Raw genomic sequence first — 12,018 nt, forward strand, 5'->3', positions numbered from 1 at the left:
AGTTTTAAATTTAAATATAAATTTTGTTAGGGGTTACTACTGAAAGAAAAAAAAAACGTAAAAAATTGTTTTTTAACCCCAAGCGTTTGAATTACAAATATGAAGAGCAGCAGTAACCATTGGAAGTACTCTATTTTTTTGTGCTTTTCTGAAAGGTTAATTAAAATGTACAACAAATTTGAAAAAAAAATTTTTTTGAATTTATTTATATATAAATGTTTTAGAGTTTCGTAATGTTCAATTTATCGGTTTTATTTCTTTACTTTTATCCGCGTTTTGAATACGGGTTATTATTAATCACTTTATGTTCTTAACATTGTTTTGTCCAAATATACAGTGTATATACAAAAATAGTAAATAAATGACAAAGATATTCTTACAGTTTACAAAAATATTCAATAATTTGGCAGAATATTACTCTGTATATTTTGGCCATACAGGTGATATGTGCATCTTATCTCATGCGCATCCGGAAATTACATCGGAAAGAAAATTCGGACGGAAGCACGGACGGACTTTCTTAGGGGATAGACCTTATGGGGTTGTTTTATTTCTTTTTTGGTCTTATTTAGATACCACAATCAATTTTTTATACCCCATAATTTATTTTAAACCAAGACATTGTTCGAAATGAACTTCATAATTTTAAGTTGTATGCAAAACATAACCATAAATATAATGTCTATCCTCTAAGATCGGACGTGCGGATTGCCGGACGGACAATGACAAAACAATATCCTCTTCCAAAATTTCACTGGCGGGGGTTCATGGCCTGGCCCTTTAAAGAAAACATTATTTTGAATATAAGCTTGAAAAAAATCGGTTACATTTTCTTTCAATTTGTATTATGGTGAAAACCAAACACATTTCACAATATGTGTGTATGCGTGCGTGCGTGGTTGTGTGTTTCACTGTGTATGTATGTTTAGTTGATTGTTTGTTTACCTCGGAGGCCAAGCATCCGCTGTTGTACTTCACTTGCCCACTGTTGGTTCTATAGGTCTCCACATGACATACCTTAAAAATACAAATCACGTATACCATATTTAAATCGCCTATCGTATGTCTGGTCTACGGTGTTCCGTTAGGATCAGCGCGTTTTCTGTGAGAACGAAAAGGGCGAAGAACGCGATACAATGGTGACAGTCCATCGTGGTATTGTCACCACCGTACTGTCGCGCTTAGATATCGTACAGAAGTACAGTCACCATCGTACTGTCATGCTTCGCGCTTTTTGTTCTCAGAGAAAACGCGCTGGCCATAACGGAATATCGTATTGCCATGGTCAGACTGCATCAATTAACTACGGTGTTCCGTTAGGGTACAGAAGGGAGGTAAAGCGCGGCAATACGATGATGACAGTATGACAGTACGATGGTGATAATGCGATAGTACGATACACTGTCACCATCGAACTGCCGCACTTTGCCATCGTACTGTCGGACTGTCACCAACGTAAAGTCCTACTTTGTGCTTTTCGTTCTCAGTCCCTAACGGAACACTGTACACATAACTCTATATTTTGAACCATAGTACATCATTTTTGTTAATATTTACATGCAATTATATAGTTTAAATACTATTTTCATACAGAATTGCAATTGCATGTTCGTGAATTAAATACATTTTAACATCAGCAGTGCGGTCTTATGTAGAGCAATAACGTATTTGAAACCATAATATACATGTCACTGTATAAAGTAAAACACATAGGGACACATAAGTTCTTTACCATTGAAGCTTGAATGTCGTCGTTTGCTGTTTACAGTGTCTAACATAACTATAAGCACGGCTTACACATGGTAATGATATGAAGATGAAAATAATATGTATACCTGGCCGCTCGAACATTTAGTAACGGTGTCACAGAGGTACAAATGAGTCATATCCTTACAGTGGAAACACCTTAGTTCGTCATTCCCTATGCTTTCTGATAACCAAAACAATATGGAAAGAAATACAATTGAGAAATACTATGACAATGTTTAGAGAATAAGGTTTTTTTATTAATTGTGCGAATAGGTGCTTAATATATTGTATTCCAAATCAATAATAATCAATAATCCGGTTTGTATATATAAAATGTTACCAGCAATTTTATTTTATGGCGGAGTGACTGATTATGGTTGTTGACTTGAAAACACTTGACTCTTACCGCTGACGGTCTCGTGAGATATCAATTTTCCAACGTTGCGAGTAGCAAAATAAAAAAAAACTCAGAAAGCTAATACAACAAAAAATCAGTAAATATCTAATGAATTATCTTTTTTTATAAACGACTATGTTATTTTCATAAAATTATGGTAGACTCTCAAAAGAGCTATGATAAAGAATTTCTCTGTTGTTTAGCACACATACATATTGCATATATTACTTAATACATGTACAATAAAATTATCCTGAACAAAATATTATCCGATTACGCTGCCATTTTAAGTAGATTTTTATCATTAAGTAATTATTTCAAACATATTTCTATCAGTCTTATATTTTGAAATTATAAATAAATTGTATTATTTTTCAAACTTCAAGAAATATCATTTAAAATGAAGGAAGCGGACATAAAGTTTAAACACTTGAAGTAGCTTATAAAGTGTGATGTGGTCCCTAAATTATCAATCAAAATGTTGATATATCTTTTGCAAAATCCGCAATTATTTGCACTAGTTATGTTTTGCTTACACAAAGCCGGAAATTACTGTACGATCACACACCACCTTCCCCGATAACAAAATTTGGTTTATACAAATCATTTCTTATCAATTTTTATTGCTTTTTAAACACACTGAATTAGAAATGTTTCGATATAATTTACTTGTAATTGATATTGTGTAAATTTAACTATATCAAAGAAAATAAAAGTATTAAGAAATAAATGATGTCAAACGAAACAATATTACTAGTCCCAGTTAAGAATAAAATTAAACATTCAATCATGTATAATAAGAAAACAACACTTAGAAATTAGTACTTATCCGTCACAAGAGAACCAACTATCCAACATTAAAATCAAGTTTTACGATTATTAATTATAAATTAAAGTTATTTTCTAAAAAATATGTACTTGCATTTACCTTTGTTAACCTCAATCCCCAGTGGGTATCCGTAAGCAACCCATAAATAAAAGCCATATTGTATTGCTCCAAATGTTCTACCGGTCACGTGATACAGATGATATTCACCGGCTGACAATTTGTATACATTAACAGTAAACGTTTCATTGTTTGCGTGTGTCACATAGCTCTGAAAGATATTTCCCATTTGGTTTCCATTGATTCTAAGTCCAGATATATCCTCAGTTTTTGCCATGATTGTAAGATAATGGGTAAAATTTTCTCTGGTTGCAATAACGGAGAAATGATAGGAGTTTCTATATTGACTGATTGCCGGGACTATAGACATAAATCCATTGCCAATATTGGCATCGTTATAACATGTACTGTACAACATCACCTGGACAGGTTTGTTTGCAGAAACACACATTGAGTCATTATCACTTAAAATTTCATAAAAATCACCAGCTGTCAAAAGGACTTGCTTATTTTGTTTCGTTGTATTTTGAAATGTTATAGATGTGTTTTGAGATGAACTATATATTCGCACTACATATTGTGATTTTGGCGGTACTGGGGGAACGATAAATTCTTGAGCGAAATATATGGTTGGCAAAAGGTTTTCTACGAAATTTTCTAACTCAGAACATGTCTTTTGTGCTGATGTAGCTTCGTGTCCAGAGAAGACCGCAATAGGTTTGGTACTGCTAACAATTACTCCACTTAAATCTTTAATTCGCATAAAGAGATACGTATCAAGTCTATCCATCGATTCTCTTATTACATGTGCGCCAATATTTATGTTGATAGAAGTGTTGTCATGGATGGCAAGAACGAGAAAATGACTTTTATAATGATAACCTGAAACCGAGTCCATTGACGAAATAATGTATTTCGAAGATAACATTATCCTCGGAAGTACCAAAAAACCTTCCCATGTACTACTTTCATATTTCATCACAGTAAGTGTGACGTCGACATCAGTGGTCACATGTATACCTTTGTGTTCCACTGTTGTATTTACTTTTGTAATGGTGTCACCCGTTACCTTGTATTCTAAACTTTGATTAAAACTACGTGTAGTATTAATGCCTAAATGTGGCATGTATATTGTTGCTGATCCAGATGTGTTGGAGGTAATTAGAAGTGAAAACCCTGGATGGAGATTGCTCCACGCTTTTGGTATACCTATGAAAAATTCTCTCCCAAAGGTTCCTGAAAAACATGAACACGCAATGATTCAGAAAACCTCAATGCTAAAACTATAATTTTTTAAAGCGCTCAAAGAAATACACGCCAAATGATTTTACACATTTTTGACTGAGCTAAAAGAACTGCAGAGATTCCGTTTTTCATAAACAACAGGTTTCTTCTTCAGGATTAAAAATCTTAATAAGGGATTCATATATTTAGAGTTCGTATTAGCAATATGTATCGGTGTTAGTCGTCTGTCGTTTTCCTAATTTTAAAATAAATCGTCCGATTAAGTGCTTTACGGTTGCATTAAGGGGGCAAAGGAAACCTTTTATTCACTAATATTTACTACTATTTGCATGCGATAGCCAAGCCCTTGGCCATGCGATATATTTCATGTGCACACGCGATAGCTTTAACTAGCGCACGCGATAGTATCAGGTGACCATCTGACAGCTATTACATGAGCGGGCAAAAGCCATTACATGGCCAAACGATGTATATGCGCACGTGCACGTAATATATATCGCGTTAACAAATTATACTTTACTGCATGCGCATGAGATTTTTATCAATTAGCCACATACTAAATTAAATATTTCCTATGTCCCCTTAATGCCACCTTGCAATCTCAAGAAATTGTTGCAGTGTTTAATGAATTTAGTCCCAGTGAATGTTTGCCTGACTGTATTTATTAGTTTATGTTAGTCATTTGACTGAATCTTTGCCTATGAATAGGCAGGTTGAATGGATACATGATTGTCGTCTGACAGAATCCTACCTTCAAAAAAAAACGAAAACGTAAGTGTGACTCATATGATTGAAATTTTGCGTCGTTGAATGTAATCTGAATGCGTGTGAATAGTGTTTATTGTCCTAAGTCTGACAGAAAGCCTAGCTGTTTGTGTTGCTTTTAGTCTTCATGGTGATTTTTTTATGTTGTTGTTAGTTATCAGACTGAATGTCATGTGTTTTTTGTTTGATTGGGTCTTACAACACAGTTAACCCCAAGGACCGCGTATGCGCGTAAAGTTTACGTCACGTACCGCGCATTGGGCGTCGGGTGTATTGGATTCTTGATGAAGAATGATATCATCATTCTATTTTTAGAATAACATAATCCTGTAATAAATTAAACCAACGAAACCAATGGTTGTTTATACAAAGACCGATCAAACGATGACGTCGTTTCTAAAAATAACAACCAGGTTCCTCTAAATAGTAAATAGCTTGTCAATCAGGAGAGACCTTCCTGTATATAAGACTAGGAACACTAACGCTCGTCATAAGAGTTTTGACACTTGACCAAGAATCATGGCAAGCTACAGATGCAAGTTCAGTCTCGGTAAACAGAGGTATTTGCAAGTTAATGAATAGAAAGGCGAACTTAGAGTCGATATAAGAGAACAGCAGGATGACAAACCGACAAAAAGGGTATCAGCTTAATGTTAATACAATGGAAAAACCTTGTTGATCAGTTAAAACATGCTGACAGGGCTTTAGAAAACAAACAAAGTTATTGGACCCACGTTGGAGGAAATGTCTACTATAAGGTTGCCGATAATAGCGTTTATGTGGACATACGACAGTACTGGAAAGCATAAAATGACGCTGTTCCGACAAAAAAGGAATATCTTTGAGACCGAAAGAGTATTCTTGTTTAAAGGAGTTGGTACCAGAGATTGGGAGAGTGTTACCCGGATTAGACGCAGTGGTGACCTGTTACCTACAAAGCGATCTTATGAAACAGCTGGGTGCCCAACAGTGCCCAGAATGCAACCCCAACTATTGCGGAAATTGATAAAATCGCCTTACTATAAATAACACTGACAATAGATCTATTAATAACCCACAATGCCTTTTTAAAAATAACGTCCAATCAGAAATCGAACAGCGCGTTTATAAATGTATATTTTACGAAACTTCGGCATACACAAAATGATTGTCATTGACTGCGCACCCCTCAACGGAAGTATGGAATATTACGTAAATAGACTGAAGACTTTTGACTCCTATCTGAAACAGATGTAACCGAATAATTACGAACTGGCAAAACAGCAACGACGCTTTTTGGAACAGAAATTTCCTGTAGGAAATTACATGCAAAAGTGCAAAAACTGAAACATGTGTAATACTTTTCGAAACAGAAGTGACACTTTTTGAAGCAGTAATGACAAAACTGGAATAAGTATGTACATCTTTTAAACACTAGGGACACTTTCTCGAAAGAAAGCAAACAAATCTTATTTACAAATACAATAACTATATTTCATTTTAAAATCCATAAGGCACTGTATCATCATTGTCCAGTTTTCTACGCTTGGTATACACCATCTGATAACTTTTTTCTCCCCTATTATACAATTTTCTTTTACCTCTAGACATTTTACAAGGGTTTGTTACTACGATATTTTAATTATTTTGTGGACTTGTTACTATATTTTTCACACTTTCAAAGTTGATGAGATGGCTATTTGTATAATTTAATGTAAAACCCCCGACTTTACAAGTTTCGTTGTTTGTGTTTGTTTGTAAGTATAGTTTTAAGACCACTCGACACAAAATATGATAAACAAGATCAGCAAGTAAAGGCGGCGTTCAATGAACGCAACCCCCACACGCCCCAGCAAATATGAAGACAGGACATGGAGGGGAACACCAAAACTGAACGCCGAACAATCCCTTGAGGATGAAAATAAAACAATATTGATTGAATGTACGGGGAGAGTTTTTACAGCCGCAACACGGCACAAACAACACAGTTATGAACATAAAATATGATAAACAAGATCACAAGGAGATGTGCGTTCAATGAACGCAACCCCCACACGACCAAGCAACAGTTCTACGATGTGCCCCCCTCTATCCAGCTCATCCGTGAGTTCACCCAAGTAATCTCCTAAAGGTGGATCGTACTGTCCTGGGCCACTAACGTATATGACGCTGTCAGTATCGATATACAGCACTCGCCTATCAGGCTTTTCATGCACACTGTAGAGTTTGAGTCTGGCCCAGCATGTTGTAAATGCTGCTAAGTAAATGTTCGTTTTATTATCTTCGGGTTGGAAGTATCGTTTATATTGCCATTCTATTTGTATCATGTCATTGGTAAGTATGTGAAAACTTAAAGGTTCTTTCTTCGGATCGGCAAACAAGTGGAAGAAAAGATTGACCTATTGTGAAAGAACTCTGTCTGGTGCATATTAAGTCTCTGGCCAAACTTACCCCAAAAACCGTTGAGACATAATTTAGTCAGAGCTCTCAAACCCAGGTTCTTCGAGATGTTCGTCCGACCAAATGAAACTCCATCTTTCTTTAAGTACGGAGACACTTAATCTGTCCTACCTTTTTCATTGTGTATCCAGTCAGGAAAGCCGCTCGCCTTTTGTTTGAATTTTAAAAAATGTGTTCATGTTATTGGCAAACAGTCCCCCTGATCCGGTTTGTTGGTCATATAGCTACATAGCGGAAATTTTAACTTGTTATTTAACCTATATGATAGCACGGGATGGTATAATCCCCTAGGTGGTAATATTTTGAGCTTAGCTATACCGAAATAGTCCTTGATGTTTTTAAAATCTTTGGCTATGACGGTCTTCGGGATAATGACAATACTTATTCTCCCACGGATACAAGTTCGTGAAATCTACGTACTTGATTTTGTCCTGTTCTTTTGTAATAGAGTTGACTAGCATTGGTGCGATCCCCGAATAAACTTTTCCTCGGGTCTAACCTATAATTAGATCTAAGCTTTCTACAAATTGTTTCAGTTCAGTATTTTGAATCTTTTTCTTTTTTAATTCGTGGTCCCTAATTGAAATGTATTTTATACTTAACTGTTCGATGTAAGCTTTTTTTCATCCTTAACGCAATTACATTTAGTTCATTTAATGAGTGTTTGGTGTGTGGATGGCGCGTTTATTCACGGTTATCTTTGAAACAAACCGGGCAGGCATGAAAAAGACTGCCATTGTACTCATATATGCCTTGTTTGTTTCTTAGCATTAACCGTTTAATTTTTAACGTGTTCCCGGTCAAGATTTCTCTCCCCCATTTAAAGCGTGTTGAATTTTGACGTTATTTTTTGTACACGCCATCCATTCATACCATTGTATCGACGCTCCACTATATTGATCATTATAACATACATTAAGCTTCCCGTCTGTTAATTTTGAAGGTATCCAATCATCACTACCTTCGAATTTGACTTTCCATTCTACTTTTTAAAATTTGGTTCTTAAGACATTCATAAAGACTGAAGCTATGGTCATGGAATCGAATGGATTCACGGCCCCACCCACTTTTTTCTTTCTTTCCTTTTTCATTCCCCATCTCTAATCCTTTACCCGTAGCTCTCATTAACAAGTCTCTAAATTTCAAACAAGCTTGTCTTGAAATATGTATGTCACTTCAACAATAAGATAATAAGTCTTTTTTTTTTAATCGAACACGTCGTTCTTTCTTTCACTTAACCACACTAACAATTCGGCTCTCTCTTTTTCACTCATAAAGTTATGACCGTAATACCGAGCATCCCTGTATGGTCCCATATAAGTTTAATTCTCACTAGTATTGAAGTAATGAGGAAACTAACCATTCTTTGATTCAGTCAATCCACAAACATTTAGGGATGGCGGACAATTTCATAGGTAAAAAGTTGAGACTGTCAATCACTTGATATTTAGATCTGACTCTACTGTCATAAAAATAATTTTGGAGCCACTGTAAATTATCTTGACATGTCTTATGGATTAGTCTATTAAATACTCTTAAAGAAAATAACTGTTATAACCTTTCATATTATAAGCAAACACTTTGAAATATTCATTATTAGGAGAAAACAACAAAAAGTTTCACCAAATTTTTCAGCGGTGTCGACCCCTTCAAACGTGACATCCCTAAATCAAAATTTTCCATGACACGGTCCTGGGTCTTCTTGGTAGTGGAGTTTAGAGGTGTCACATTCGGCGCACCGTGTACCGCATTTTTTACATACAGTTTCGAGAGTCAAGGGCTTTTCAATACATTTTGTACACACAGTATGCACTTCTACGAAATTGGGACGATGAGTTGCTTTTCCGCACAAAGATGATTGACAGTGTTTACATTAAGAATAAGATTTACATACCTTTTGTGATTGACAGTCTTTACTACTCGGTAAATATCTGTTTTGACAACATTCGAAATCAACAAATATAAATTTAGAATCGCAATGTTTCTTTGCCGGTGTGGTTCTTAAGTAACACAAATGTCCTTCCATTTCAGAAGTGTGACAGGAGGAGCAATAAAATTCCCCGCACTGATGTTTTTCTTTCTTTTTAATCGGTCCTTAATACTTTGTTACACTGAGGGCATTTCCAATACTTTTGACACTGGTCCGCTGAACTTTCCTTTGTTCTTTCCTTTTTTATGTTCCGGTACTGCTTTATGCCGTTGAAAACATATTGTTGATCTGCAAGTGATATCACAGTCCGTGCACCACTTGATTGTGTTGTCTGTTTCTGGACAGTTGTCCGTCTTACACACGATACAGGATGTCTTACACTGTTGCCTTTCTCTGTGGTCGTAGTGTATGAGGCAGAAATACCTTGCGCTAAAGAAGCCGGTAATACTCGTAATGGCGTGAAAATGGTCATTATCTACCAAGTAAATGTAAACGAATGGTCGCTCGTCCTTACTAGTGCTTGTAATGAGCTTGTTACCTAGATTGGCTCTGACCACCATCACGTGCACTCCAAACACTATTTCGAACAACTCTACGTCATTTAAACTGGCGGGGCAATCTGAAGGTACTCCGGCGAGTTTATTTATGGCTACCGTTAAATGTTTATGTTCATCGCGAGATTTTGCACATAGTTATGTGTAGTTACTTTCTGGTACTTGTTTATTTTCGAGTATAAGTTGTAAATTACTCTTCATTTGTCTTTAATTGGCAAATTCTTTCCATTCGTCTGACGTACATCTTTTTAACTTCGCCAAGCATACCCGATCGCCCTCGCCATACACTGTTGGTTTTCATTTTTAATGGTCACTATACATTGCTATAGAGGTTTTCAACTGCAACGAATTTGGTTTCCTTTAAAGTAAGTAATTCTTCGTCTAGCCCCATCTTTGGGTAAATCGATAGTTCCGGCAGTTATATCAAAACTGTCGTTGATGGTCAAGTCTTTATTACTATTCAGCACTCTCTGTATTGTATCAATCACTTTGTCGGCGTTTAACTGGTCCCAAGGCTGGAGAGAAACGATAATGGGGTCGTGCAGACCTTGATGTTGTATAACGACACGTCCCAAATCGTCCCCCGCCAGATCGCCCCGGGCTTCTTCGAGCACGTCTTCAAACATGCAGTGAAGTCCTTTCCTAACATCTTCTAGTTTTTCTCCTGGTTTGAGAACCATCTCCGCCCCTAGCATGACTGTCGATAAAGTGCCCCAATCCCCATCGTTTATACAAGCAGTCGCCAACTGATTCATTTCTTTGTCAAAAAGTAACGTTTTTACACACAGTAATATTTCTTGTTCTGTGACGTAATCAAAGTCGTTTGTGATCTGGTCTGTTGGTTCTGCAAACATTTTGAAGTAAATTATCTAGTTGGTTGTTAATAAAATCGCTACAGTACATACTGCGTGTTTCTTAGCTGAAAAAGTCAAAATCGCACCCCGGGGAATCCTGTATCCCAAACGTCGCCACAAATTTCATTAGCTCATCCGCGATGGTAAACGTATCCACCATGGTTTCGAAGAAGTCCTAGTTGTCGGGTTGAATTCAAATGTCAGAATAATTTTGCCTGCTTGGAAACGGCCTTATATACTCTTCATCGGAGGTATTTTTTAGTAAAGTAGGTCATTTTTATCACTTTTTAATTGGCTGATATATGTAAAAAATACCGGTTTTATCCGCTCTGAACAAAATTTAATACGAAAGTGATAGAATAATTTTAATGTTACTACTTTATGATAAAATATGTTGATTTACTTGTATGAAAATATACCGGACAGAAATTCTGTACACTCATATTCCATCTTGACTGTCAGAATAGTTTTGGTATTTAAATTTAAATCTCGGATCATTTATCAGGTATATTATCTCTATCTACTATTTCATGCAATGTTTCACTCTTAGAAACACGTTTTATTTAATCTTAAACTCTCTCAAGTATATTACAATTCTATTATTGTATATATATATTGTGTCGGAAATAAATAAATATATAATACCCTTTTTGTATTAATTCAAATATGTGTGTCACAAATTGTAAACATTATATTGTCGCTATCCATACATCTACGCCGCTGTACATTTTAAATAAGTTTACATAAACGAAGTAATTGCCCGTTTTAAATGCTTGTTAACTTGTTAAGGAGCACCAACAGTCTAGCGACAACTTAAATAGAATATAACTGTCAATTTGTATTGGTCGTAAAAATAATTAGCTACTCACGAATCGGTGTATTTCATTAATTCTCTAAAATGGAGTGTGTGCAAGTTTCATTTTCTTTATTAAGAAACAAAATTGGAAACTTTTATTTCATACCTCCTATTGTTTAGTAATTACAATTATGTTTGTGAATAATTCTGAAAATAATGACGCTTTTGTTTCGGTACGGTGTCATTCATACAAATATGGCCATTACTTAAAGTATCACTTAACAGAAATCGTTTATCGGAGGCGTGTGTCAATGACACTTGACCACTGAGTCATTATATTTTTTTAAAAGGATACAAAATTTATAAACCTGTAAAATAAATCAATAAAGTTTGTTTCAAATGT

General features: G+C 35.5%; 1 protein-coding gene across 1 annotated transcript in view; it reads right to left on the reverse strand.

Annotated features, from left to right (window-relative positions):
- Positions 1-827: 827 nt before the first annotated feature.
- Positions 828-12,018, reverse strand: part of LOC132746418 (uncharacterized) — a gene marked incomplete at its 3' end in the record, with an annotated part of 37,543 nt that continues 26,352 nt past the window's right edge. Inside the window, exons 2-4 of the mRNA XM_060735542.1 lie at positions 3,075-4,268; positions 1,836-1,930; positions 828-1,017 (exon numbers count right to left, since the gene is read on the reverse strand). Of these exons, the coding sequence (XP_060591525.1) occupies positions 828-1,017; positions 1,836-1,930; positions 3,075-4,158 (1,369 nt within the window). The remainder of the gene's footprint in view (positions 1,018-1,835; positions 1,931-3,074; positions 4,269-12,018) is intronic.

This window comes from Ruditapes philippinarum, unplaced genomic scaffold (genome assembly GCF_026571515.1).
Source record: "Ruditapes philippinarum isolate M1 unplaced genomic scaffold, ASM2657151v2 ctg14019_1_1_1_1, whole genome shotgun sequence".
Taxonomy (NCBI): domain Eukaryota; kingdom Metazoa; phylum Mollusca; class Bivalvia; order Venerida; family Veneridae; genus Ruditapes; species Ruditapes philippinarum.